The sequence below is a fragment of the Erinaceus europaeus genome, chromosome 7 (genome assembly GCF_950295315.1).
Source record: "Erinaceus europaeus chromosome 7, mEriEur2.1, whole genome shotgun sequence".
In the NCBI taxonomy this organism is placed as follows: domain Eukaryota; kingdom Metazoa; phylum Chordata; class Mammalia; order Eulipotyphla; family Erinaceidae; genus Erinaceus; species Erinaceus europaeus.
The window spans coordinates 18,494,162-18,521,917 of NC_080168.1; the positions used below are offsets into that span (position 1 = coordinate 18,494,162).

General features: G+C 44.9%; 1 protein-coding gene across 1 annotated transcript in view; it reads left to right on the forward strand.

Moving 5' to 3' along the window:
* Positions 1 to 27,756, forward strand: part of MARCHF4 (membrane associated ring-CH-type finger 4) — a 109,151-nt gene that overhangs the window by 75,292 nt on the left and 6,103 nt on the right. The window contains exons 2-3 of the mRNA XM_007535664.3: positions 10,383 to 10,538; positions 19,271 to 19,463. Coding sequence (XP_007535726.1) covers positions 10,383 to 10,538; positions 19,271 to 19,463 — 349 coding nt within the window. The remainder of the gene's footprint in view (positions 1 to 10,382; positions 10,539 to 19,270; positions 19,464 to 27,756) is intronic.

Below are 27,756 nucleotides of genomic sequence, written 5' to 3' on the forward strand. Positions count from 1 at the left end.
TGTTTTCCTTGTCTCTATGTATTCTTTTGTTTTTGAACTAATAAAAAGTAAGGGCGGAAATGTTTCTTATAGCTGGAGGCAGATTTTTCTTCTCTCTCGCTGGCTCTCACTCTCTCCCTGGCTCCTTCTTTCTTTGTAAGTAAAAGTAAGAGTGGTGAAAGTAAGTGCTGGTGGAAGAATAGAACTGTCGATGAAAATGAATATGTGGTTAATTGGATTTAGTGTTATAACTGCAGCTGATTTAAAGCCTTAAGAATTATTACTCCCCCCCCCCCATTTGCTAATAGTAGAGTTCTTTCTATTTGAAGCCAATTTAGCTTGCAACAGTTTCTTATTTTCTTCTGGCAGTGTTGACAAACTTGCACCTTACAGTGACCAACGTTTAGCTTTGGCTTCATTGACAGGGGAAGTGAGGAACTTGGTATTTATTTTCCCTGGCTGGAAGTGGGGTTGGTAAATGCTATGGATGGATATTGGCAGAGCTCAAAGACTGGCCAGGAACAACTCCAGCCAGGAAACAAAGAGAGAAAATATATACGTGCTTGACACATCAGAATGACAACTATAGAATAATGGATTCCAGGACTGTGGGGATCTTTGAAGATTATCTTATCAGTGAGCTTACCTTCCATACATAAGAGAGAACTTACTTTATCATCATCTAGGGCAGCAGGACTCAGACCCTGTCTTGTTAATTTCTCTACTTCAACCTTGGCTGGCAAGAAGGTCTTCATGAGGGGTCATATTTCTTGATCCTAATTCCAGGACACACTGACCTCTACAGGCCTGTAGAATCCAGAAATTCTAGTCTGGTGTCCTGCAGGAAGAAGACACTGGAATCCTTTACATCTTCCTTGGATTCGCTGACTCCATCTATGATCCCCCTTTGTCTCTTCCTTCCCCCCAACTTTTCCCAGCCAACCAGATCAAAGCTCCATGAATAGACATGGTCAATATCAAGGGCAAGTTGGGCTTTGATCACAAAGTTGAGAAGATGTGCTAGTGCTATGCCGTACTGTTAGCTTCTCTTTGCTCCTTTGATAAGTCAACTACCCATCCTCATAGAGACTACCTAGATGAATTCTGGGTAGCCCCTACTTTCTTTGATATCTCTTCTTTTGTAAAAAAAAAAAAATTATTACTTTATTGGGGGGATTAATGGTTTACAGTAAAGTTGTGGACACATGGCTACAGTCACTCACCTCCCTGATAGGTGTCTAAACATTGTCAGATCATGGCATTTTCCTTTGCTCATGTTCTTCTTCTAGCGTTTGCCCTTCTTCCGTAGCCAGTCAACAGTGTCAAGTTGAGCCTGATGTAAAGTTTTGAGACCGCCTTTGAATCTGGAGAGGTGGCAGTCATTGACATATTTGCTCATGTGATGCCCCATTTCATTATTTAATAAATGCCAGGTCCTTAAATGCCCCACCAGTTTTGCTCACTTTTTCTCCCAGTTCTCCTCCTCCTTCTTCTCCTCCTCCTTTTTTCCTTTTTTGCTGCTGGGGTTGTCGCTGGGGCTTGCTGCTTGTACTATAAATCCACTACTCCTGGCAGCCATTTTTACTTTCTTTTTTTTTGTATTTGACAGGACAGAGAGAAATTGAAGAATGGGGAAAAGAGACAGACAGACATTTGAAGTGAAGTGTATCCTGTGCAGTTGGGGAACAGGGGCTTGAACCTGGGTCCTTGCACATGGTGATATGTGTGCTTGACCAGGTGCACCACTACCTGGCCCTGTCTCCCAGTTCTTCATGTCTGTTTCATCTGACCTCATCTCTTGCTCTTCTCCCTTAGTCAGTCTTCCCAGGCACACTACACTCAGGTGTCCCTAGAGCATGCCAGGCATTCTTTTGAATCTGGGCTTTTGCCCTTGTTTCCTTTGCCTAGAAGACTCAGTTCTCAGATTTTCTGCATGGTTTGATCCTTTTATCTTTTTAGGATTTCACTCAAATGTCTTCATTTCTTGAAGCCTTCCATGGCCACTCCCTATAGAATTTCAAGCTGCCCACTTCCTAGTCTCCATTTCTCTTTGCCCTGTGTCTTTTTTCTCTAGAGACCTTACAGCATCTTAGAAGATTATGGTTCCTTATTTCTCTGTTTGTGTGCTCCTTTCTACTAGAGAATTTTTTTTTAATTTCTTTATTGGGGAATTAATGTTTTACATTCGACAGTAAATACAATAGTTTATACATGCATAACATTTCTCAGTTTCCCATATAACAGTACAACCCCCACTAGGTCCTCTGTCATCTTTCTTGGACCTGTATTCTCCCCCCACACACACACACTACCACCACCCCAGAGTCTTTTACTTTGGTGCAGTATGCCAATTCCTGTTCAGGTTCTACTTGTGTTTTCTCTTCTGATCTTGTAACTTCTGCCTGAGAGTGAGATCATCCCATAGTCATCCTTCTGTTTCTGACTTATTTCACTTAACATGAATTTTTCAAGGTCCATCCAAGATCGGCTGAAAACGGTGAAGTCACCATTTTTTTATAGCTGAGTTCTACTAGAGAATTCTGTTTCTATTCATTGCTGCATACCTGCCACCTAGAATAAAGCCTGGAACATACTAGATGAGTAGATGAATACCTAATGAATAAAAGACTAACTGTGAGCTGGGAAGTGGACCATCAGGTTGGGCATATATGTTACTATGCACAAGGTTCCAGGTTCAAGCCCCTGGTGCCCACCTGCAGAGAGGAAACTTCACAAGTGGTGAAGCAGTGTTGCAGGTATCTCTCCTTTCCTTTTAAAAATACTATTTATTTATTATTGGATAGAGACAGAGAGAAATTGAGAGAGGAAGGGGAGATAGAGAGGGAGAGAGACAGAGACACCTGCAGCACTGCTTCATCACTCATGAAGCTTTTCCCTTGTAGGTGAGGACCAGGAACTTGAACCCAAGTCCTTGTGTACTGTAATGTGTGTCAGGTGCAACACTGCCTGGACCCAGGTATCTCTTTCTCTTTTTTTTTAACTTCCCCTTCCCTATCGATTTCTCTGTCTCTATCCAAATAAATAAGTAAAAAATATTTTTAAAAAGAGCTAAGGAAAATAAAAAGACTGAGTCCCAGAGAGGTTAAACAAGTTGCCCAAGGGCACCCAAACTGAGATTCATATTGTAAGTACTAACACCATATTAGTCTCCAGAAAGGCAGAAGTCCTAAACTGTACCCCAAGGCTGTCAGTTGTTTCCTTTGTTCTGATCTCCCAGAGCTGCAGGCTACCGCAGGCTGGGCCTGCTTTTGTTTCAGGAGAGTGTGTTTGTTCTTTCTGCAGGGAGGCCTAGTGCTGTGTGGGTGGGAAAGGAAGTCTTGGCTTAACCTGCCTCTGTCACAGCGAGCAGATAGGTAACCTAAGGACTCCAGAAGTGATGCCTTTCACTTTAGGGAGGGAGAAAGAGAAGGCGGGGAGGAAGCAAGCTTCAAATACATTGAAAGAACTATATGAATGGAGAAATGGCTGCAGTCTTGTCTGGTTGCTTGCTGTATCTTTGGCAGGGATGAGTATCCTGTTTCCTTCCTCCTGTCCATCAGCTCAGCCAGCCCTACCTTCCACCTCGAGCAGGACCCCGCTTAATCCATCCAAGAGGTCGGCATTGTGGTCAGTGACACCTGAGGAGGACCCTGAAGTGTTCTCTGTTTCTGTGTGAAACCGAGGACAGTACCGGGTCAGCAGCCAAGAAATCTGTTATGATAACTTACCTACCTCAGAAGGGTGCACTCATTTAGACAATTTTAATTTTGTTTGTTTGTTTGTTTGTTTATTTGTTTATTTCAGTGCTGGAGTGAACTCAGAACCTTGCAAGCAGATGCCTCAAGCTGATTTTTTGTTTGTTTATTTTAGTACTATTATTGTTTTTTTTCTTTTTCTTTTTGTCAACAGGGCTGTATCTAGGGCTCAGTGTGTACACAGCTCAACTGTTTCTGGTAGCCATTTTTTAGAGGGAGGGAGGGAAAGAGAGAGAGAGAGAGAGAAGTGATATTGATGTCTTTCCTTCTCTCTCACTCTCTTTTTAACCAGAGCATTGATCAGCTCTGGTTTATGGCCGTCTAGGGGATGGAACCTGGGACTTTGGAGCCTCAGGCACAAGTCTTTTTGCATAGCCATTATGCTGTCTACCCCGTCCCTTTCGGCATTACTTCTCCTCCACTCATGGAGCTGAGCTGGTAGGTATTGGAAGCTTGGACCCAGACCCTCATGCGTGGGAATGTACACGCTCTACAGGTCATCATTTTTTTTTTATTTCTTTATTGGGGAATTAATGCTTTACATTCAACAGTGAGTACAATAGTTTGTACATGCATAACATTCCCTGGTTTCCCATATAACAATACAACCCCCACTAGGTAGGCCATCATTCTTTAGTGATAAAGGAAGAAGAGGGGAGACTCTATAGCATTGCTCAACCACCCGTGGAGTCCCCTCAGTCATTCGTAGTGTTCCCAGGGCCTCCCACGTGGAAAGGTGTCCACTTTCCCAGGTGAGCTGTCCCTGGTCTCTACTTAGACAGTTTTTATTTAACCTCAGCCTCTTTCTTGGACTCAGCTGACCCCTTACTTACTTATTTGCCCCACTTTAGAATGATAATAGGCGAGTGAAACAGAGCCAGAGCAGGAAAGCCCATGTACAGAAAGTCCTGTGGCAATGCAATTGAGGGTTGTAATATATATTTTTTCATTTACGATTAGTAGTGAATTACAATATTGAAAAATTGTAGTCTGTAGTTCCATACCACACGCACCACCAAATCCCACGTCCCCACCCTCCTACATCCCAGAGATAACAGATAGTTAGTCAAAGTCTTAGAAATAGTTTGCTTGCTGTGTGTGTGTGTGTGTGTGTGTGTGTGTGTCTGTGCCCCTTCTCTAGAATTCCACATGAGTGAAACCATATGCCTTTCATCTCTTTACTTATTTCATTAAACGTAATCACCTCAGGTTCCACTCATTTTGTCTCAAAAGACACACTATCATATTTTTTTATTGCAGAATAGTAGAATTGTAGTATTTTTCCCATTTTTTTTATTTCTGATTAATAATGGGTTACTGTATTTGAAGATTGTGGTGTATAGTTCCCCACCACACCAGCCACCAGAGTTCTGTACATGCCCCCCCCCATAGTTCTCTGAAGTCTAAGACGCAGTTTGCTTGCTTCAGTGTCTTTTGTTTGTTTTTTCGAGTTCATCTGTATCAGTTCTCTAGATTCCACAGGTGAGTGGAAACACCTGGTAGTTGTCTTTCATCTCTTTACTGATTTCACCAAGCATGATCATCTTCAGTTCCATCCATTTTGTCCCATAGACACTATATCATCTTTTTTTTTAATTTTGATTTTTTATTTTATAGTAGTAGAATTGTAATATTTTCCTGAGAGGACTTACTGGTGCCAGGCACTGTGTCCAGCACTCTGCCAGTCTTTACAGCCACCCTTCAAGAAGGTAAGAGGTGCTTGCAACAAAAAAATAGAGGGAAATAAACAAAGCCTCACAGAGGGCAGCCGTCTTGCCAAGCTTGCACAGCCAGTCGGTAAAATGTGGAGAGGGATTCCCACTAAGAAGCCTGTCTCCCCAAAACATGCTGTTTACCCTCCATCCCCTGCATCCTGTGGGGCAGGGGGATTAGAGAAGAGCTGATTTGTCTTGCGTTAGTCATTCCCAGGGCAGTCTCTGGGCCCCAAAGCTCTGAGCAGATCACGGAGGAAGTGTCTGGTGCTCTTTGCAGTTAATGAACCCCTTTGATCTGCTGAGTTTACTGAGCTCTGCTGACATGATCACAACAATCCTTCCAGCCAGAAGTCTGGAGCCTTCGGATGTGGGCCAGAGGGCCTGAGCCTCTCCCATCGCCTGCTTTCCCCTCCAGTCAGCAAGCTTATCTTTCCTGTGCACCACCATGTGCCCAGTTCTGTGGGAGACAGAGGAGGGAGTCTAGCTCGGGGTGGGGGTGGGGTAATCAGGGAGCGATTAAGGGCTCAGCTGGTGGTGATGAGGCAGGTGTGATTGGAAGTTGTAGGCAGGGTCAGGGACTGTGGACCAGAGAGACCCATCTATGCAGGCGTGAGAGGGACAAGGACAAGGGGGCAGGAGGGGCCTGTGCCGGGCTGTGTAGTGAGAAGCTCAGCATCTGATGTCAGAATGCCCTGGCTTTGAGATCCTGGGAGGTGGCACAATGATTAGGATACTGAATTTGGCAGCATGAGATCTAGAGTTTGATCCCTGGCATCCTATGTGCCAGAGTTCTGCTCTGTGCTCTAGTGTTCTCTCTCTCTCTCCTCTCCTGATCTACCTTGCATTAATAAATAAAATGAAAGAGATAAAGTCACAAAAATAAGAAGACTAAAAAAGGAGTAAGGAAGGGAGGGAGGAGCAGGAGGAGGAAGGGAACGAGAGAAAAAAGGGCAGATTTGACTTTCCCTTTGGCCATGCCACCCAATCAGTTGCTGAGGAACCTTGAGTTGACCAGTTCATCTTTCTCTTCAGTAGGGTCTCTCCACATTGAGAGACCCATGTTTTCCATCTCAGGTTCCACATTCCGCCATTTTAATTTTCAACAGAATTCATTGCAGAGAACCTCCTCACTAAGCTTTGCTTATTCTTGAAGAAACATTAAGTCCAAGCAGTTACAGGTAGTGAAGGATCAAGGTTAATGCCTCTTAGAAGGCCCAAACAGGGAAAAGATTGTGATTCTTTTCAAAATATACATAAAGATAGACTAAATTGTGGCATGTGAAAACTTCCACAGTGGGGGCAAGAGCATAATGGTTATGTAAAGAGACTGTCATGCCAGAGGCTTTAACATCCCACCTTCAATCCCCCACACCGCAGGAGCTGAGCAGTGCTCTGGTTAAAAGAAAGGAGGGAGGAGGCAGAGAGAGGGAAAAAAAGAAAGATAAAGAGAGAGAGAAAGAAAGAAAGTGTTCATGAATAACCAGGCTCACTTAGCTTCTTTCTGGCTTTATTTTTCTGAAATTCTGGGTTTCAGGGCTGGATGGTAGTACACCCAGATGAGAGGGCATGTTACAGTGCTCAAGGACCCAGGTTCAAGCCCCTGTCCCCACCTGCAGGGGGAGGGGTGTAGCAGTGCTACAGTCCCCCCCTTTCTCCTTATTCCCCCTTCCCTATTGATTTCTCTCTGTCTCTATCAAGTAAATAAATAAATAAAATATCTGGGGAAAAATAAAACAAAATCCTTGATTTCTTCCTTTATTGAAGTAAGAGTTTTCTTTTTTTTTTAATTTCTTTATTGGGGGATTAATGTTTTACATTTTACAGTAAATACAATAGTTTGTACATGCATAACATTTCTCAGTTTTCCACATAACAATACAACCCCCACTAGGTCCTCTGTCATCCTTTTTGGACCAATACTCTCCCTCACCCATCTACCCCAGAGTCTTTTACTTTGGTGCAATACACTAACTCCAGGAAGAGTTTTCTAACCACGTTGGTGTGTCCTTGTTTTCTAATATTTGTGGTACCTGGAGCAAACCCCAGTTTTGTCTTTGGCACAGTCCAGTCCGGAGGGACAGTGTGGGGACTAGCAAAGTGGCTCTGAGAAGCAGCACACAGGACAGGGGACTGGGATCAGGTCAGTTCTTCCTCCCTCCTCCAGGTAAGTATTGGATGCCTGAGGGTCCCACACCCAGAAGCCCTAAAGAGAACCCGGTTCTTATAATCAACTCTTGTAAAGCAAGGAGCGCCTTCCCAGTCTCCCGGCACCGTTGCCAGGGACCGGAAGTAATGTCCCTTACCTGATCGGCAATTTGACATGGTTGCTTAACAACCCGATTAATCAAATCCAGCTCATCCTGTTAGAATTAATGAGCCTAGGAAAGGCTGCCGTGAATAATGACGAGTTCGTCCCTCCCCCGGGGCCTCTCTCCAACCGCCTCCTCCAGCTTCTTTCTCAGAGCCACAAAGCAGCTACACAGTGCCAAGGACTCTGAAGACTTTGATGGGTGGGTGAGTGCTCAGTGATGCGGGCATTTCCTGCATCTTTACTCCTCCACCTAATGCTACAGTTGCCCATCAAGAGCCAGAGGCTGGCCATGACCTTGAAGAATAAAACTCCTTGGTGATCGAACAGATATGTAGGCCTCCCACCAACAGAGTGGGGTGGAAAGGTCCACCGAGCTGCTTTGAACACTGTGCTAGGTCTAATGATGCGAAGATGGATAAGATCTTGTTTGGGAAAGGGCCACAGTTAGCGATCCAGGGACATGGCCGAAGCGCTGTGCGGAGGATAAGAAAAAGACTGGGAGCCACAGCGAAAGGGACTTGTCAATATTGGGGGAAGTGAAGTGGGCGGTCAAAGAGGGCTTTCTGTGGACATGCAGTGCTCTAGCACTTCTGCCACCACGTTCACTCATTGCACATGCTTTCCTGGAGTATTGGGCACTGTGAAAGGTGCTGCGGTCCCAAAGCCAACAAGATGGAGGTGGTGGGGAGTCGGGTGGTGGCGCAGTGGTTAAGCACACGTGGCACTAAGAGCAAGGACCGGTGTAAAGATCCTGGTTCAAGCCCCGGGCTCCCCATCTACAGGGGAGTCTCTTCACACAGGTGGTGAAGCAGGTCTGTCTATCTTTCTCTCCCCTTCTCTGTCTTCCCCTCCTCTCTCAATTTCTCTCTGTCCTAGCCAACAGTGACGACATCAATAATAACTACAATAACAATAAAAAATAACAAGGGCAACAAAAGGGAAAATAAATAAATTTTAAAAAGAAATGGAGGTGGTTTCCATTCTCAAGGACGCGGCTGTTTCATCCACATTTCTCAGGATGGTGCAGGAAACCTGAGTAGGCATGTGATTCATTTTTTTATTAAGCAAACACAATTGGATGAGGGAGAACTGTAATGGTTATGCAGAAAGGTTTTCATGTCTGAGACTCCAGAGTCCCAGGTTCAATCCCCTACAATCATAAACTAGAGCTGAGTAGTGCTCTGGGGAAAACAAACCAATAAACCCAAATGGTTGCCTCTTCTGGTACTCACAGGAGAGTTACGCAGTGGGGGAAAGGGATATAAAGACGGACATTGTCTCACCTACTTAGATCCCTACATTGCTAGCGGGAGGTGGAGGACTAGTGGGGGGGGGGTGACTGTGTCTTGGGTCTGGTGCTCCTATTGGCCCTGGTCCCCACCAGCTGGGTTCAGCCACTTGTGTTGTCTGCTGACCCTGAGGACATTTGAATTTGAGACCCCTGCCTGAGCTGTTAAAGAAAGCACATGAGGAGGAGGCCAGGAGGTGGTATACCTGGTTAGGTGCTGATGGTTCAAGCTCCTGGTCTCCACCTGCAGGGGGAAAGCTTCATGAGCAGTGAAGCAGGGCAGCAGGATCTGTCTCTCTTCTTGTTTATCTCCCCTCCCTCTTCCCCTCTCAATTTCTCTCTGTTTCTATTCAATTAAAAAAAAAAAAACGAGGGGGCTCTGGAGGTGGTATCTTGGATTTCTGGGTTTGGAAAAATGAGGTCTTTCTTGAGTTCTTTCCCCAGTGTTACATGTGCCAAGTGATGCTCTATTTCTCGCTCCTTCTTTCTCTTTCTCATGCTAATAAATAAGTATTTAAAAAAAATTTTATTGTTATTGTTGATGTTATTGGATAGGACAGAGAGAAATGGAGAGAGGAGGGGAAGACAGAGAAGGGGAGAGAGAGAGAGACACCTGCAGACCTGCTTCACTGCTTGTGAAGCGACCCCCCTGCAGGTGGGGAGCCGGGGGCTCGAACCGGAGTCCTTTTGCCGGTCCTTGCATTTGCACCACCTGTGCTTAACCCACTGCACTACCGCCTGACTCCCATAAATAAGTATTTTTAAAAATGAGTAAGAAAGGAAGGAAATAATCCCATGAAGGCTGACATTCTCTTTTAAAAAATATTTTTTATTTATATAAATAAAGAATGAAATACAGAGCAAAAGATACAGAAAGAGAGAGACCAGAATTGTTCAGCTCTGGCTTATAGTGGTGCTGAGAATTGAACCTGGGACCTCAGAGCCTCAAGCATGAAAGCCTTTTGCAGAGCCATACTGTCACCCCAACCCTGACACTGCCTTTGAATGACATAAGTCTTCCAGAGAAATTGATCCACACAGTCTCACAGAAACCCCAGATTCCTGAGCAGCACAGAGTGAGAACCAGGACTCTTGACTATTAATGGAAGTTGCCTGGCTCTCACGGAGTAGGGCTGGGGTGGGGTGGAGCCCTGTTCCACTCTCTGACACCAGGTTCCTCCCAATGAAGCCTGTCACGTGCTTTAAGTAGCATGATCTGACCTATGCAGGGGTTCAAACCAGCTCTCCAGCACTATTCACATAGGCGCACGACCCCATCCCAAGCCCCCAGATTCCAGCCTCCGATCTCATCACTTCTGCCTCTCTCCCTGCAGGGGGAGCTGCTGAGCCCGTGTCGCTGTGATGGCTCAGTCAAGTGCACGCACCAGCCTTGTCTCATCAAGTGGATCAGCGAGAGGGGCTGCTGGAGCTGTGAGCTGTGCTACTACAAGTATCATGTCATCGCCATAAGCACAAAGAATCCATTGCAGGTACCACCAGGGCTGCCTATGGAGAGAGTGGAGTCTGGGACAGTATCTTTTCAGTGGGAGAAGGACTCAAGGCAGTCCCTATGGAGGAAAGGAGACAAGCTAAGAGGACATGGCCAAGGATGGCATGTAGGCAAGTGGGGATGAAATGACTTTTTCCTCCTCTTAAGTCTCAACAGGAAACTGTGAAAGGGATGTGGGAGAGAGAGAGAGAGAGAGATGTTAAGAACAGGAAGAATCATGTGGAAGAGACAATACATGATTAGATGTATGGGTGGGTGGATGATTGTATGATTGGATGGATGGGTGGGTGGATGGATGGAGAAAGGAAGGTAAGTGGAAAAGGAGAAAAGAGGCACAAGGAGGAGGGAGGGAAAGAAAGACCAGAAGGCAAAAGAGAGCAGAATGGAAAGAAGACAGAGGCTGGGAAAGACAGGGAGAAGGAAAGATGAGGCTAAAGGTGAGGAAAGAAGTAATGGAGGCAAGTAGACCCATGGGCACGTCCCAAACGCTAATGCATAGGCAGTTCCCCTGGCACCTGCCAACATGCAGACTATGGATCAGGAGTCTGGGGTGAGGCCTCAGAGTCTGCATTTATACCAAATCATCAGGATACGCTGATGTTGTTGGCTCAGGGGCCACAATTCCTGTGACAGAGGCCACAATAAAATAGAGGAGACAGGAGAGGGAAGCAGATGAAAGTAGGAGAATGGGGAGGAAGAAAGAAAAGTGGAGAGGAGAGGAGAGAGGAGAGGAGAGGAGAGGAGAGGAGAGGAGAGGAGAGGAGAGGCTACTGTGAGAATAAAGATAGGGACTGGCAGAACGGTGGAGTGGGGTCATCTGCCTAACAGATTCAGAGATGACTGGACAAGTCAGAATTGAAGGTTCCCTCTATCCAACTCCATCCTACCCTGACAGCAGATCCCTCAGGGCCCAGAAGATCTGGCAGGTTCCACACCACATTGTAAATCCTCCTTTCAATCAAACAACCCTCCCCAAGAAACACACACTACCCCTCCATTCACTTCTGAAAATACTTCCCCCTATATGCAGTCAGTCAGATAAAGCTGTCACATAATCAATAATTAGCCAGAACACGAGTGAGACTAGGACATGCACAGCCTGGCACAGTTGTTCCACTTCTCCTCTCTGAGAGGAAAAGGATTCTGTGAGTCTATGAAGTCTAGAACAGGATGGTTTGATGGTGATGGTGGGTGGGGTCTCTGCATGAAGAGGCATGTGGAAGCCTAGGAGTATCTGAGAGTATAGTCTTACTAATGATACAGCCAGGAATGAATGGTATGTGTGTGTGTGTGTGTGTGTGTGTGTGTGTGTGTGTGTGTGTGTGTGTGTGTGTGTGTAGGGGGACATTACTCTGGGAGGAAGTATTATAACTCCCAGCATTTCAACCAAATTAATGATGTACTGAAGGGTCAGAATAATAGGCCTCTCCAATGTGGTGAACTGTGTTAAAATGTCAGTATCGGGAGTCGGGCGTTAGCACAGTGGGTTAAGCGCATGTGGTGCAAAGCACAAGGACCAGCGTAAGGATCCTGGTTCGAGGCCCCAGCTCCCCACCTGCAGGGGAGTCGCTTCACAGGCGGTGAAGCAGGTCTGTAGGTGTCTGTCTTTCTCTACCCTCTCTGTCTTCCCCTCCTTCTCCTCCATTTCTTTCTGTCCTATCCAACTACAATGACATTAATAACAACAGTAAAACAAAGGCAACGAAAGGGAAAATAAATATTAAAAAAATTTTTTAAATGTCAGTATCAGAGACAGCCCACTCAACACCTTCTGGGGTGCACAGTCTCTCCTTTTCTTTCCCAATTGATTCAGTCCCTGGAAGTGCTCAAGTACAAACCCACGGTCCCATCCATAGTGACCCCTTGACTCACAACAGACATACAATTCCCTCCTTGGTAAGAAAAATGAAAGGCTATTTTAATCTAATAAATATGGTAAGTACATGGCAGTCTTGACAACTTTGATCTCTTAGCTTATTCTTCTTAAGTTATTACTGTCAGTAACTATAAGTTTCTAGTCACAAGGGACTTCCTCTGATTCTGGTGCTCCTGGACATGTAATGGTGTGTGGTTAGTAATTGTCTTTTCAAGGGTAGGGGAGATAGAAGAGCAGTTATGGAAAGAGACCCATGTGTGCCTGAGACTCTAAAGTCCCAAGTTCAACTCCGCCACATCACATGAGCCAGAGCTGAGTAGTGTTCTGGTAATTGCTATTTCACGTTTCCAGAAAGTACCAGAAGGAATACTTCGGATGAGCAAAAGGGTGGTTCACTTGTAGCCCAAATTGTCATAGTTCTGGGAAAGTTGGGCCCAGCCAAGTATGAGACAGTGGTCTGCTTAGAATCAGTGCAGTGGCGGCTGATGGAAGAGCTGACTGCATAGTGCACTGCTTCGCCATGTGTGTGACCTAGGTTTGAGACCAGTCCTTCGCACCCCTTCACCCAAGCTACTGGAGTAAGCTTTGATGCTATGGCCTCTTTTACTCTCTCCTCCAATAAATAAATAAATATGAATAATTTTTTTTTAAAAAAAAAAAGGTTAGTGGAGGAGCATTTTCTGTTTCCACAGCCCAGCTGGACCATAAAGTATCCAGGGTGGGCAGGCAAGTCCCTACTGTGATCGAGCAGAGCAATGGGTGTACAATGAAGAGGTCTCTTCCAGGTTTCCAGTGTGTCACTTTATGCCCCTTACAAAGCTATGAAAAGTAGTGGTCATGGCATGATGGGCCTAGACCTCAAATAAAACCCTCTCTCCATTGTTACCAGTCATCTTTATCAGGAACAACAAAATAGACCCCTTTGTGGGGCCCCCATAGGACCTTGCCCTCAACTTGGATCAACAATGGTAGAGAATGTTCCATCCTCCAAAGAGAGGCTGGACAACATACTCTATGCTACACCTGAGGAAGATGGGTCGATATTGGGGCAGCTTGGAATGTTCCTACTCATGACCACTGAATGTGAGCTCAGATCTACAGGGATGCAGAAGTCACATAGGTTTTTAAGCTGAATATGGACCACAGACCAAATCAAGTCCATGGGGTTTACAGTCAACAATATTTATATCCCTTCCCCATATTAGAAAGCTACTCTCTTCCCTGATCCAGCTTTCTGTCCCTTTTCCAGCCATGGTATCACTTCCCCAGACAATAACTCGGATCCACCTGTAATAAGATTTCAGGCTCAGAGAGACAGAGAAAGAGAAAAAAAATTAGTATAGCTACAGGCCCTTTGAAATATAACTAAAATATTCCTACTAGCTATCTACAAAATGGAGGATCCACCACCCCCCCCCCCAGCACTATTCCAGCCTTTAGGTCCATGATTGTTCAACAGTTGGTTTGGCTTTGTATGTTAACTCTCTTTTCAGCCACCAGGTTTCAGATGCTAGCATGATGCTGACCAGACTTCCCTGGACAGACGACCCCAGCAATGTGTCCTGGAGCTCTGTTTCCCTAGAGCCCCACCCTACTAGGGAAAAAGAGAGGCAGGCTGGGAGTATGGATCGACCTGTCAATGCCCATGTTCAGCAGGGAAGCAATTACAGAAGCCAGACCTTCCACCTTCTGCATCCCACAATGACCTTGGGTCCATACTCCCAGAGGGATAAAGAACAGGAAAGCTATCAGAGGAGGGAATGGGCTATGGATATCTGGTGGTGGGAATTGTGTGGAGTTGTACCCCTCTAATCCTATGGTTTTGTTAATGTCTCCTTTTTAAAATAAATTTAAAAAATAGTGGCCATGGGGGCCAGGTGGTGGCACACCTGGTTAAGCGCACACACTACAATACACCCAGGTTCAAGCCCCTGGTCCCCACCTGCAAAGGGAAAGCTTCACAAGTGATAAAGTAGAGCTGCAGGTGTCTCTCCCTCTCCCTCTCTATCTCTCCTCCCCTCTCAATTTCTCTCTGTATTTATTCAATAATAAATCAATCAAATAATAATATTTTAAAAAGAAAAGAAATAGCAGTCACTATAGTATGTTACCTCAGTGATTCTGTAAGCTCTGTTTCTAGAATAGCCAGTTGGCTAAGAGGGAATTTCAGGGCAGCCCCGTGTTCTCTTCTGACTGTTTGTCACTCTCTCTGCTATACATGAGCCGCAGCAATAGCAGTGAATGTGCTTAGAGAGCCATTCTCCTCTAACTAGCCTCATGGATTACTTCCTTCAATACAAAAACCAACATAATGCAGTGGTCATCGATATCATTCCCAATTTACAGGTGAGAAAATAAAAGAGCAGAGGGGGTCGGCAAGTCACCCTAGGATACACTGGCGGAAGAGGGTATCCTACAAGGACTTCAGCTCCCAGGTCGGGCCCTTAACATCTACCCTATAGTGGTCAGATGTGGAATTTACCCAGTGAATTGAGAAAAAAACCCATCTTCACACACACACACACACGCACACGCACACGCACACACACGCAACTGTATTTCTGCTTCAAAGTAATGCTGAGCAGTAATGATGGCACCTCATGCCCTGCAGACCACTGATGAAAGAGAAATTTTGTTGAACCCTCACAAGATTCTGGGAAGCAAGAAGTCCCAATTATTTCCACTGGCATGAAAGGGAAAATTTGAGAATTCTTATTATGATTTATTGACTTCTATGTCATACTCAGCCAGCTGGGGCACATTTCATCTAGAATGTGTGGCCTGATCCCTGTCATACTCAGCCAGCTGGGGCACATTTCATCTAGAATGTGTGGCCTGATCCCTGTCATACTCAGCCAGCTGGGGCACATTTCATCTAGAATGTGTGGCCTGATCCCTGTCATACTCAGCCAGCTGGGGCACATTTCATCTAGAATGTGTGGCCTGATCCCTGTCATACTCAGCCAGCTGGGGCACATTTCATCTAGAATGTGTGGCCTGATCCCTGTCATACTCAGCCAGCTGGGGCACATTTCATCTAGAATGTGTGGCCTGATCCCTGTCATACTCAGCCAGCTGGGGCACATTTCATCTAGAATGTGTGGCCTGATCCCTGTCATACTCAGCCAGCTGGGGCACATTTCATCTAGAATGTGTGGCCTGATCCCTGTCATACTCAGCCAGCTGGGGCACATTTCATCTAGAATGTGTGGCCTGATCCCTGTCATACTCAGCCAGCTGGGGCACATTTCATCTAGAATGTGTGGCCTGATCCCTTGCTTAGGGTCTTTTCCCAATAACAGGAGGAAGGAAACAACCAGACTTCCTGGTTCTTCCATGTGTGTCCACATGCAACAGACCACAAGTCACGGGCTTTGAGAACTCTAGTGACATGGCTGTCAGACACTCACTAAAGGCAAAGCTGCTTGACCTGCAGGAGGCACTGCCTTGCGTCGTTGCAGCCCTTCCCTTCTCCCCAGTCTCCCTGGGAGACTTGAGGGTTCTGTGCTTTCTCCTGCAATTCTGTCCCCCACAACTTTTGTGGAGAGTCACATGGGACAGACAGGAGGGCAGCCTGTCTGTAGTGCCCTCACCCCATTCCATCCTCATCATTTTTCACATTGCAGCATTGCAGAGGAGGCTTCTGTCTAGGCTCCACAGGCGGTCTGGGGGGGCCGTAGGAAAGGGCTATAGGGACTAAGGCATCTTTCCTCTGTCTCTCTGTGGGGGATTTAAAGTCTGGAGAAGGAAAAAGGGAGGGTTATTGGTGACTCAGTGGTAAAAACAGAAACAGAAAACTCAGTCACGCGCCCTCTTCAGAGACAGAGGGGGCAGCACCGAGGGGAAAAAAAAAAAAAGCGTTTGTTGTAGATGAGTCTGTCCATCTTCTGGAAATTTCCTTTGTTATGTGTAACCCTAGACTAAAGGAAGCAGTGGAAAAATTAAAGGCCCAATTACCTGGAAAGGGATGCTGTCTGTATAATTAAATGTAAAGACTCCTGGCCTACATCTAGACTAGCAAGTGGAATGTTTCCCAGTACTCACAGTCCCTTAGAGGCCTCTGGTCAGTGAGACTGGAGCCAGAACCAGTGTTTCCATCTAGGCTGTTTAGTGCAGACCCAGGGCTCATGCTGACAGGCAGAAGATAGGCTTCCTTGGGGGGGAGGGGGGCTGGTAAATGCGGGCTGAAATGCTTTCTTTCTGGAAGTGTTCTCTGTAGACTGTTATACAAATCCCCACTATCAGGATATTTTCCTTCCTCTTACTTTGAAAATAGGATCCATGAGGGCTGGGCAGTGGCACAGCAGGTTAAGCACACATGGTGCAAAGCGTAAGGACTGGCCTAAGGATTCTGGTTTGAGCCCCTGACTCCCCACCTGCACAAGCGGTGAAGCAGGTCTGCAGGTGTCTATCTTTCTCTCCCCCTCTCTGTCTTCCCCTCCTCTCTCCATTTCTCTCTGTCCTACCCAACAACAAAGACAGCAATAATAACAATGATAAACAAGGGCAACAAAAGGCAAGAAATAGCCTCCAGGAACAGTGGATTTGTAGTGCTGGCACTGAGTCCCAGAGATAACCCTGGAGGCAAAAAAAAAAAAAAAAAAAAAAAGGGATCCAGTCTCTTCCCTGCTAAATAGTGTTCCATAGCATCACATCTACTTTTAGGACAAAGCAAAGCATGTTCTATGTAGCCTTCCCGTCTTACTATCCCAGCTGCCTCTCCTCACATTCCCTTGTGCTCTCTGTACTCACCCACAATGGCCTTCTTCCACATTTTTATACCCATCACCATTTCTTGAGCCAGAGAGCCTTTCACACGCTCTTTCCATTCCCCAGAACACTTCTTCTCTGTTTACCTAAGTAAACTCTCGCCAAACACTGCTTCCCTCTCATGGGTTCTCACAGTACCTTGCGCCCTCTTGCTTTATGGCTGGTGCATCCTGTTTGGTTGTCTGTGTTCCTTAGATGGGAAACTCCACGAGAGTGCACATGTTGCATGTTTTTCCTAACTGCATTATCTCCAGCACCTAGCAGAGTGGCTGCTACATAGGGCATACTTAGTATATATTGATATTTACTGAATTAGTACCTGGACAAAATATTGAATTAAAGTCCTACTTCAGACTGATTTAGGCCTGCTCCACCTAGACTAACCACAGCGTTGCAGAATCGAAACCAGCCCACACTCGAGCTTTTTGTTTTGTTTTGTTTTTTATTGCCACTGGAGTTATTGCTGACACTACGAACCCACCACTCCTGACAGCCATTATTTTTTTATTTTTTATTTATAAAATGGAAACATTGACAAGGCCATAGGATGAGAGGGGTACAATTCCACACAGTTCCCACCACCAGGACTCCATATCCAATCCAATCCCTCTGATATCTTTCCTATTCTTTATCCCTCTGGGCGTATGGACCCAGGGTCATTATGGGGTACAGAAGGTGGAAGGCCTGGCTTCTGTAATTGCTTCCCCACTGAACATGGGCGTTAGACAGGTCAATCCATATTCCTAGTCCTGACAGCCATTTTTTTTCCTTTCTTTCTAATTTTTATTTCATAAGACAGAGAGAAACTGAGAGAGGGTGGGGGGGGTTAGAGAGGGAGAGAAAGGTAGGCACCTGTAAACCTGCTTTACCACTTGTGAAGTGGATGCCCTGCAGGTGGGGAGCCTGGGTGTCAAACCTGGATCGCTACATGGGTCCTTGTGTTTGGTACCATGTGCACTGGTGTGCCACTGCCTGGCCCCCTTATCCAGCTTTTTAGAGGTTTAATATTGATTTACAAAATTATGAGGTAACCGAGGTATAATTTCACACTGTTCCCACCATCAGAGTTCTGTGTCCCCGTTCCCACCCATTGGAAACTGCTGTCGTTCTCCCAAGCTCACAGATATGGGTTATTATTCTATTTACATCTACCCACTTTTTTCTACGTCTTACCTTCTCTTCCTTTCTAAGTCACACCTACATTACTACTTCCCAATGTCTTTCTTTTCTTTCCTTTTTTCTCTCTGGGTCTTGATGGAATCGGAGTTCAAAGTCCTGTGGTCATTTTCCCCTATTCTTTCTCCCCCCTCTGGGGGTACGGACCAAAATTCCTTTTGGGGTGCAGAAGATGGGAGTTCTGGCTCAAGTAATTGCTTCTCCACTGGACATGAGTGTTTTCAGGTTGATCCATACCCCTACCCTGTTTCTATCTATCACTCACACTTCAGCTTTTAACCCACCCATCAATATTGCTATCTGTTAAAAAAAATACATACACACACAATATTCATATGCATCCAGTAAATTATACTGTTTTTCTTATCTCTCCCCCACATCCTGCATCCTATCCTCCTCTGTTCAGTTGGTAATCTGTAGAATGTATATTAAATGACATGCCAGGTGTTGTAGAAAACAGGCAAAAGAGAGGCCTGTGCCCTTTCAGCTCCTGTTGGTGTGGAAATGCATAGTGTTGTTCAGAAAAGAATGTTCTGGATCCTGGACTACCACCCACACTAGCTCTGCATATTTACTTTCTCCTTGCCTTTTTGCTGTCTGTATCATAATCAACTCTAAAGAACTTCCTTTCTAGCTATGCCTGCCAAGAACCTCCTACCTCCAATAACTCTGGATTATTTGATGTGTTGTAGATCTCCTCTGCATCTAATGTACAATGTAAACCAGAAATCTGTAGAAATTACCCACAGTGTTACAAGCTGAAAAACCATGGTTTAAATGCTAAGCCAGATCTGAGCAGTTGAGGTAACAGAAGAAGAAGGATGGAAAATGGTTTGGAAATGGGATGAGGGAATCCAAGCAACAGCTAATTTATCATTCTCTCCTTACAGTGGCAGGCCATCTCTCTGACAGTCATTGAGAAGGTTCAGATTGCAGCCGCCATCTTGGGTTCCCTCTTCCTCATCGCCAGCATCTCTTGGCTTATCTGGTCGACCTTCAGTCCCTCTGCAAAATGGCAGCGTCAAGACCTCCTCTTCCAGATCTGCTATGGGATGTATGGATTCATGGATGTGGTGTGCATAGGTAGGTCTGGAGGTTTGTTTCCCTGGGAATTAGGAGTCACATGCTGATGAATTAAACACATTTATCTAGATCCCTCCTTCTAGAAGACCAAAGTAGAGATGGCAACAGGCTTGAAACCTTAGGAGGAGAGAATAGCTTAGATATGAGGGGTAAGTGAACAAGGGGGAGGAGATAGGACAAAGAAAATCTCAATATTTCCCAAGCAAACCTGTCTTATTTAAAAAGCTAAGTAAAAGGAATCTTGCCTCAAGGAATATCTGAAAGATGACATCTTGTCAGATTAAATAAAATGTGGAAGAAATCTTCTCTGTTGAGAATATCTTGATTTCTAAGTCATGACAAAGAATTCCTAATCATTTAATTATCTTCTTTCCAGAGAAAAATGTCCAGAAACAGCCATGTTAATACTTTTCCTACTCCCCCCCTCAAAATTCTATAAGCTTATACTATGTTTGAGATTTCTCTAATTTAATGGTTTGCAAGCCATATGTAGTCCTGGAGTTCCACACACAGCTTCAGGAGCCCCGTTTGGGAATGGGAGATAGGATGCTACCTAAATAGACTCTGAATCTCTATCTATGCATCATCTTGAGTTTCTGTGCTTTTTTTTCTTCTTAATCTTCTTAGCCCTCCAAATAAGACTCTGTTTAGAATACTCTGGTGTATTAGAAAGAAATTGGAAACTCGCTATGAAAGTTTCTGCTTTTTTTCTTACCCAGTCCCCAACTCTGTGATCCTTCTGTCTTCCATCATGGTTAGGTTGGTGGAGGACTGAGAATTTTATTTTCCTTAACATGATTATGGTGTTAACTCTGGAAGATTTGCCCAAGTAACTGAGGAGGTAAGGGATGCTCCTGGACTTCTCTGAGTGAAAGGAAGTATATTTAAGCACTGGTCATAAACCCTAACCTTTAATTTTCATCCTACCCACTAGGTTATACTTCTGAGAGCATGTAGTATTCAACACTTGTATTCTCTGGGCGCCAGTTTGTGCTGCATTGCTCTGCATGGGAGAAAAACAGCTGTTCATTATAATTTGGCATGGGTGAATGAAGTCCATGTGAATTTCTTTGTGGTTTTAGGATGCAAATCAGAGAGGCCCAGAGACAGGCATATGAATCCCAACAGTTCAAGACCAGCAAGGCTAGGACTTTTTTTTACATATATATGTCATTTTTATTGAGGGAGGTTAATGAGTTACAGTGCATTCATTGACATATGGGTACAATCTCTCATTCCCCATGAAAATTCTCAGTAGCACACTCTCAACCACAACCTAAGTTGTTTACATCATTATGCACCAAGACTCCAAGGTTCTCCTCAGAATACCTTTAACTCTCTTCTCTTGCCTACTTGCTATGGCTTGGACTTCTAATACCATTGAATATGTTGAATAGTAATAGAGATAATGGGCAGTCCTCCCTTATACATGACCAGATAGGAGAATATTTCAAATTCTCATGATTGGGTGTGATGTTGGATGTAGGTTAGCTGTATATAGACTCAACTAGTTTGAGGAATTTCTCATCTATCAACATTCTTTTTAATGTTTTGATTATGAAAAGATGTAGATCTAGTGATATGCTTTCTCTGCATCTATGGAAATCATTATGTTATTTTTTTTTTTGTTTTTCCTTTTGTTAATGTGGTGGAGCATATTTATTGCTTTAAGTATATTGAACCAAGGCTGGAACTTGTCTAAGCCTCTTACTGCCTGTCCATGCTAGAACAACCAATCAAGCTCAATTTTAGTCAGCTCAACTAGATCAAGCTCAAGTTTAATTAGTGTTGCAGTATGGAATCTGCCAGTGAAAGAGACAGACTGTCCCCATTTGGAGGATTGTGGAAGAGCCCTAGAGGACTAGAAGTGATGAGGGATCTGACTTTGAAGATTTCTAATTTAAGTCCCTTCCAACCAAACTCCCTTCCTATCCCTGCTGAGTCTTGTGTTGTTGTTGCCAAAACCCAAGTATGTCTCCATATGGGAACATGAGGTTTTGGCATGGAGGAGGAAATGGTGAAAAGCCTTTGTGTTAGGGCCCTTTCAGCTTTCCTTCAGGCTCCTGGGTTGGCCTTTTGATGGACACATGTGTGAGGCTTCTTTCCCCCTCATGTGGTGCTTTATCAGTTTAGGTTTTAGTAACAACAACCCAGAAGTGGTAGTATCTCATAGCAAGAATTTATTCCCCCTCCCTTGGGCAGATGCCAGCTGACTGTGGTTCTTCTGGCCTTGACTGGGCTTAGCTTCTGCCTATGTACTGAGTTTGGGCTTGCTCTGAATATCTCCTCCTGCTGGGGCCCAGGTAAGGGAGCAGGGACTTCTAGGGTGTATTCTTCTGCCAGTCAAGTGTAGGAGTACAAGTTTGGTGGGAAAGTTTAATGCTTCTCAAAACTTATACTCAATACTGGCACATTATCCTATCTGTCTGTCTATCTAATTATCTATCTATCATATATCTTTCGGTTTATATATGTTATTATTTTACCAGGTAAACAATGATCTACAGGATGGTTCTTTTTTAAAAAGAAATTTTTATATTTATTTATTTTCCTTTTTGTTGCCCTTGTTGTTTAACATTGTTGTGGTTATTGATGTCGTTTTTGGTGGATAGGACAGAGAGAAATGGAGAGAGGAGGGGAAGACAGAGAGGGGGAAAGAAAGACACCTGCTTCACCACCTGTGAAGCGACTCCCCTGCAGGTGGGGAGCCTGGGATCATTACACCAGTCCCTGTGCTTTGAGCCATGTGCGCTTAACCCACTGCGCCACCGCCTGACTCCCTACAGGATGGTTCTTGACCTGTGGGTAAGGTCTCTTACATGATAGGTGTCTGCATACCACTTCCAGCATCAATCAAGTCCTTCTTCACCATAGTGCACTATGCTCTCTTCTACCCACAGCTCAATGGCAAATGCAAGTCATCAACAAGCCCACCATTGCAGGCGAAGTGTGTGCCTTCTCTTCTAGGTTGGGCAAAGTAGAAATGACAGGAAGGATACACCATACACCATTTAGGAATCCTTAGGTTTGGGTGAGGGAACTGAACATAGAAGAGTCTGTGAGCACAAACAGCACAGTTCTCTTAATTTGGGAGAACTGGGGCCCAGAGAAGGGGCCTGCTCAAAGTTGCTCAGTTGGAATTCGAAGCCAAGTCTACGAAAGGGCAACCTAGTATCCTTCCAGCTAGTCTTCCTGCATCAGCTCACACAAGCAGTGTCACCTGTAGGATATCTGCCAATGCCATCTCTGACTCTGAGTGCACCTGAGGCCACTTACAAGAGGTTTTTTTTTATTTTTTAAACTTTATTTATTCATTTTTCCCTTTTCTTGCCCTTGTTGTTTATCGTAATTGTTGCTGTTATTATTATTGTTATTGCTGTCATTGTTGTTGGATAGGACAGAAAGAAATAGAGAGAAGAGGGGAAGACAGAGGGGGGAGAGAAAGATAGACACCTGCAGACCTGCTTCACCGCCTGTGAAGCGACTCCCCTGCAGGTGGGACTTGAACCTGGATCCTTACTCCGGTCCTTGTGCTTGGGGCCATGCACATTTACCCGCTGTGCCACTGCCTGGCTCCCTCAAGAAAAGATGTGAAGTTGGATTTAGTGTTTGAAACTGTGAGCTTTGATGAGCCAAGTCAGACATGTTCAGAGTAGATGGTTAAGGACTGAAAACTGGGGGGGTGGGGCATTAAGCACATAAGAGTTAAACTGAGACAGAGAATATGAGAAAACAGCAGGAACCGAGCCATAAAGCCCACGGGGGCTGGGGGGATTTCTGGAGTGGCAGGTGCTACGGAATAGTCTGGGCTGGGATAGCTTACATCCCTACTCACCTTGGGATCATGAGTGATTTGCACGACCTCTCTCTGCTTCCCTTTCATCATCTGTGAAATGGACTAGTGATGCTACCATTAGGAGGTGGTTAAGAGAATGAAATAGGATGGAAAGGAGAAGATGCACCTGGGATCACTGAGTAGGGGAGAGGACTCCTGAGCAGAACAGTCTCCTCCACTCTCGGTTCTCCACAGAAGCTTGCTGAGATTGTTCAAACCTGCATTGACTCTCAGCCTAGAGAACTCAAACCCATGTCCTCACACAATTAAGAGTTGGCTGTTATTTGGGGACAGTGCTTCTCAAAGATTTTTGGTCCCTTCACCCATTTCCATTCACTGAGAAAATCTATATGACACTGCATGTCCTCATTTCACCTGCTTCCTCTACCATCATCTCTAATCATGCTGCCTGTCCCAGTGCAGCAGCTGACAAGAGCTTCCCAGCAAACAAATGGAACATTCTGTGCTCCAGTGGGGCAAGTTATTAGGATTTAACAAGAGCAAATTAATTAAGATCTTTAGCACACACAAAGAAATTTAAAAAACAAAACTCCACAGAAACAAGGACTTCATCCTCAGTGTATTTGTTTCATTTGTCAAAGGAAGGACAGCAAAGTTTCTGAGACTGTGCCAACTCTTTATAACAGTGGAATTTGGTACTTAACAAAATCTTAGGCCTTGTTGTTGTGAAAGCTTCCATGTGTGGTTCATTGGGCTTCTGTCCTATGATTCAAAGATACCTGTTCCTTTCTGCTAAGATAAAAAGGGTTTCAGAGGGAGTCCAGTGGTAGCACAGAGGGTTAAGTGTACGTGGTGCAAAGCGCAAGGACTGGCATAAGGATCTCAGTTCAAGCCCCTGGCTCCCCACCTGCAGGGGAGTTGATTCACAAGTGGTGAAGCAGGTCTGCAGGTGTCTATCTTTCTCTCCCCCTCTCTACCTTCCCCTCCTCTCTCCATTTTTATCTCTTACCTATCCAACAACAACAACATCAATAACAACAACAATAACTACAACAACAGTAAAAAACAAGGGCAACAAAAGGGAATAAATAAGTAAATAATAAAAAAATAATAATAAAGGGTTTCAGCGCCCAAATTATAGCAAGTGGATGGGGTGTGGGGTGGAGGTGGGGCTGCAGGTCTGTGAAAAATATTGTTTCTCAAACTTTAATTCTTGCTAATTTGAAAAAAATAACACAAAGGCTCTTTTTTTTTTTTTGCCTCCAAGGTTATCGATGGGGCTCAGTACCTGCACTATGAATCCACTGCTCCTGGAGGGCATTTTTTCCATTTTGTTGCCCTTGTTGTTATTGCTGTTCTTGTTGCTGGATATGACAGAGAGAATCAAGAGAGGAAGGGAAGACAGAGAGGGCAAGAGAAAGAAAGACACCTGCAGACATGCTTCATCACTGCTTGCAAAGTGCTCCCCCACCCTGCAGGTGGGGAGCCAGTGTCTCCTCGAACCCAGATCCTTACTCTGGTCCTAGCACTCCACACCATGTGCATTTAACCCACTGCATTACTGCCTGGCCCCCTCCTTTTCTTCTTTCTTCCTTTAGGCTAGAAATGACCTCACATTTTAATTCCTTGATTAGGAAACTGAAAATGTGGAGAAGGTATTCTCATACAGTAGAAGAGACTAGGAGGGTAGTGGGGAGATAGGGAGAGAGATGAGAGACACCTGCGGACCTGCTTTACCACTTGTGAAGCTTTCCTTCCTGTAGGAGGAAACCAGGGCCTTGAACCTGGATCCTTGTGCACTCAACCAGGTTCACCATCACCTGGCCTCTCAAATGCCAGATTCTCAAGCATAAAATTTGAAATATCAAAGTTTTAAAAAATATTTATTTATTCCCTTTTGTTGCCCTGTTGTTTTATTATTGTAGTTATTGTTGTTGTTATTGATGTCATGGTTGTGGGATAGGACAGAGAGAAATAGAGAGAGGAGGGGAAGACAGAGAGGGGGAGAGAAAGTTTGACACCTGCAGACTTGCTTCGCCGCTTGTGAAATGACCCCCTTGCAGGTGGAGAGCCGGGGGTTCGAACTGGGATCCTTATGCCGGTCCTTTGTGCCATGTGTGCTTAATCCGCTGCGCTACCGCTCAACTCCTGAAATACCAAAGTTTTATATGTGGTGTATTCATAAAAATACACCTTTTGTCACTTGATACTTCTGTCTTCAGCTGAACTCATGTGATACTTGCTTGATAACAGTAATAACAGGAAAAGTCTTGATGTATTTTTCTGGTCATGACTTTTCCAACCACCTAATAAAATAGTGATTAATGTTTATTACTCAGTGTGCACCGATCACTGTGAGCAGGGCTTTAGCACGGTGTCTCTATTCTTGTCACACCCTGTGGTGTCCTATTATAATTCTCCATTTCCTGATGGGAAAACTGAGGCTAAGCCATCAACTGGCTCACATCATACAGCTAGAACCCAATGCCACTTGATTTCAAAGCCTGTATCTTTAACCACCCTTTTATAATAGTATAGCACATATGTTGAAACATGACACACACACACAAACAACTTACCGGTTTCAAATAGAAATTATGTACATAAACCCATATTTTTGTAGAGGGTGAAAGGAAGAGAGAGAGAGAGCAGAAACAGAAAGGAGAGACATCTGCAGCACTGTCCCATCACTCAGGAGGCTTCCACCACCCAGGTGAAAGAACCAGGCTCTTTGCATTCTACTAGATAAGCCAGATTCTAGCCATATATAATTTAAAAATTATTTCCCTACAATCTCCCCCTCCCTCTCTGAAAAGCACATGACCTAGAGTGTGGAGGAGGAAGCAGGCCAGATACATGGCATGTTCCATTTCAGATGAGCCTAGCTTTATGCTCCACGTTAAGCTGAGTGTGTTTGGGTAAAAACAGTCTTTCTGAGCTCAGTCATCTGTGCTGGAAAGTGGAGATGATCTCACCTGTCTAACAGAGTATCATCCTATAGGAAGCAGACCGTATTTGCAGAGTTCTGCTGGGGTGGCAGAGCACAGTAAGCACTCAGTACATTGACTAGCATCATCACCATCATCACTTTCATCACCGCTCAAAGTGACTGAGAAATGCAAGTCTGTCAGGAACGATGTGAAGAAGAGATGTTCCTCAAAGCGGCAGGGGGAGATTTTGCTCAAAATGAACCCTTGACAACTTGTTGTACAAAGTGGGAAGATGTTAAAGCGATGAGGCACCTGCAGGGAGGACACTTCACGAGTGGTGAAGCAGGTCTATCCTAGTCTCTTCCTCTCTACCTCCCCCTCCTCTCTCAATTTCTCTTTGTCTTATCCAGTAAAAATGGGTGGGGGGAATGGTCACCAGGAGCACCAGGAGCAGTGGATTTGTAGTGCTGACACTGAGCCCCAACACTAACCCTGGAGGGAGGGGGGGAGGGAGGGAAGGAGCGGGAGAGAGAGAGAGAGACAGAGAGAGAGAGAGAAGGGCATTACATCTTCTGGAGTCTGATTTCCCAACAATACACTTGCCCAAGGTTAGGCATACACAGGTGGTTATATATATTACAGTTCAGCTAAGTAGACTCCCTTGAAAAAGGGCTGAATCATAGCATACTGGATTTCTGAAATGAATAAGCATTCTGATCTTCAGCTTTGTCCACTTGTATGCCTTCCTTACTCATGCCTTCCTCCTATTCTGATGTCTATCTCTTGAGCCACTGTGGTTTTTCACTTCTTCCTCACCCATTTCTTCAGCCTTGCCCACTTTACCTGTCTCTAGCAGATGAGCCCTGCCCAGCTTCCCTACTCAAAAGGAGAAAAAAAAATCTGTTGCCCAAAGAATCAATAAGTAATTTGTAGACCAGGAAGCAGGAGGACTAAGGGAAGTGGCTGTGAATGCATTAGTTTGTGCGTTTCCAACTTTTGCCAAATAAGCATTATCTATAAAGCCAGGTGCACCTTCCTTGCCTTCAGCTACCCAGCCATTAAGGTGGTTTAATTACTTCCTGAGCACTCGACAATATATAATTAGGAGGTGGCGTTCAGACCTCAAATTTAAGCCACCCTTTTCAATCAGGGTAAAATTGTCTGATCGAGAAGCCAATTCAGAGCCAAGTGTAGTGGCTGTTATTGGGAATAGTTTGTGTGGGGCTTGAAAGGATCTCCCTTCTCTCTTGTTTGGCCCCAAGGCTTCTTGAAGCTGCCAGTCCTGAGTTAGCTGCTCAAACCTCAACCACACCCAACTCTTGACTGCAAGGGGCCTGTGAATGAGGAGGAAGGAGCACTGCATACTGGAGACAATGAATAAGGGAAGAATGCAGCATCCAGACTGAATAGACTCACACTGAGAAAGCAGAAGGGAGCAAGAGTGGCAAGTGTGCGTACTGGAAGAGGGTGTGGGTTCAGGCAGGTTGGCTCAGGGGGGTCTACGGAAGATGTACAAACCCCCTAAATGTATAAGGTCAGTTCATGTCTCTGGTGTCTTCCTTGCGAG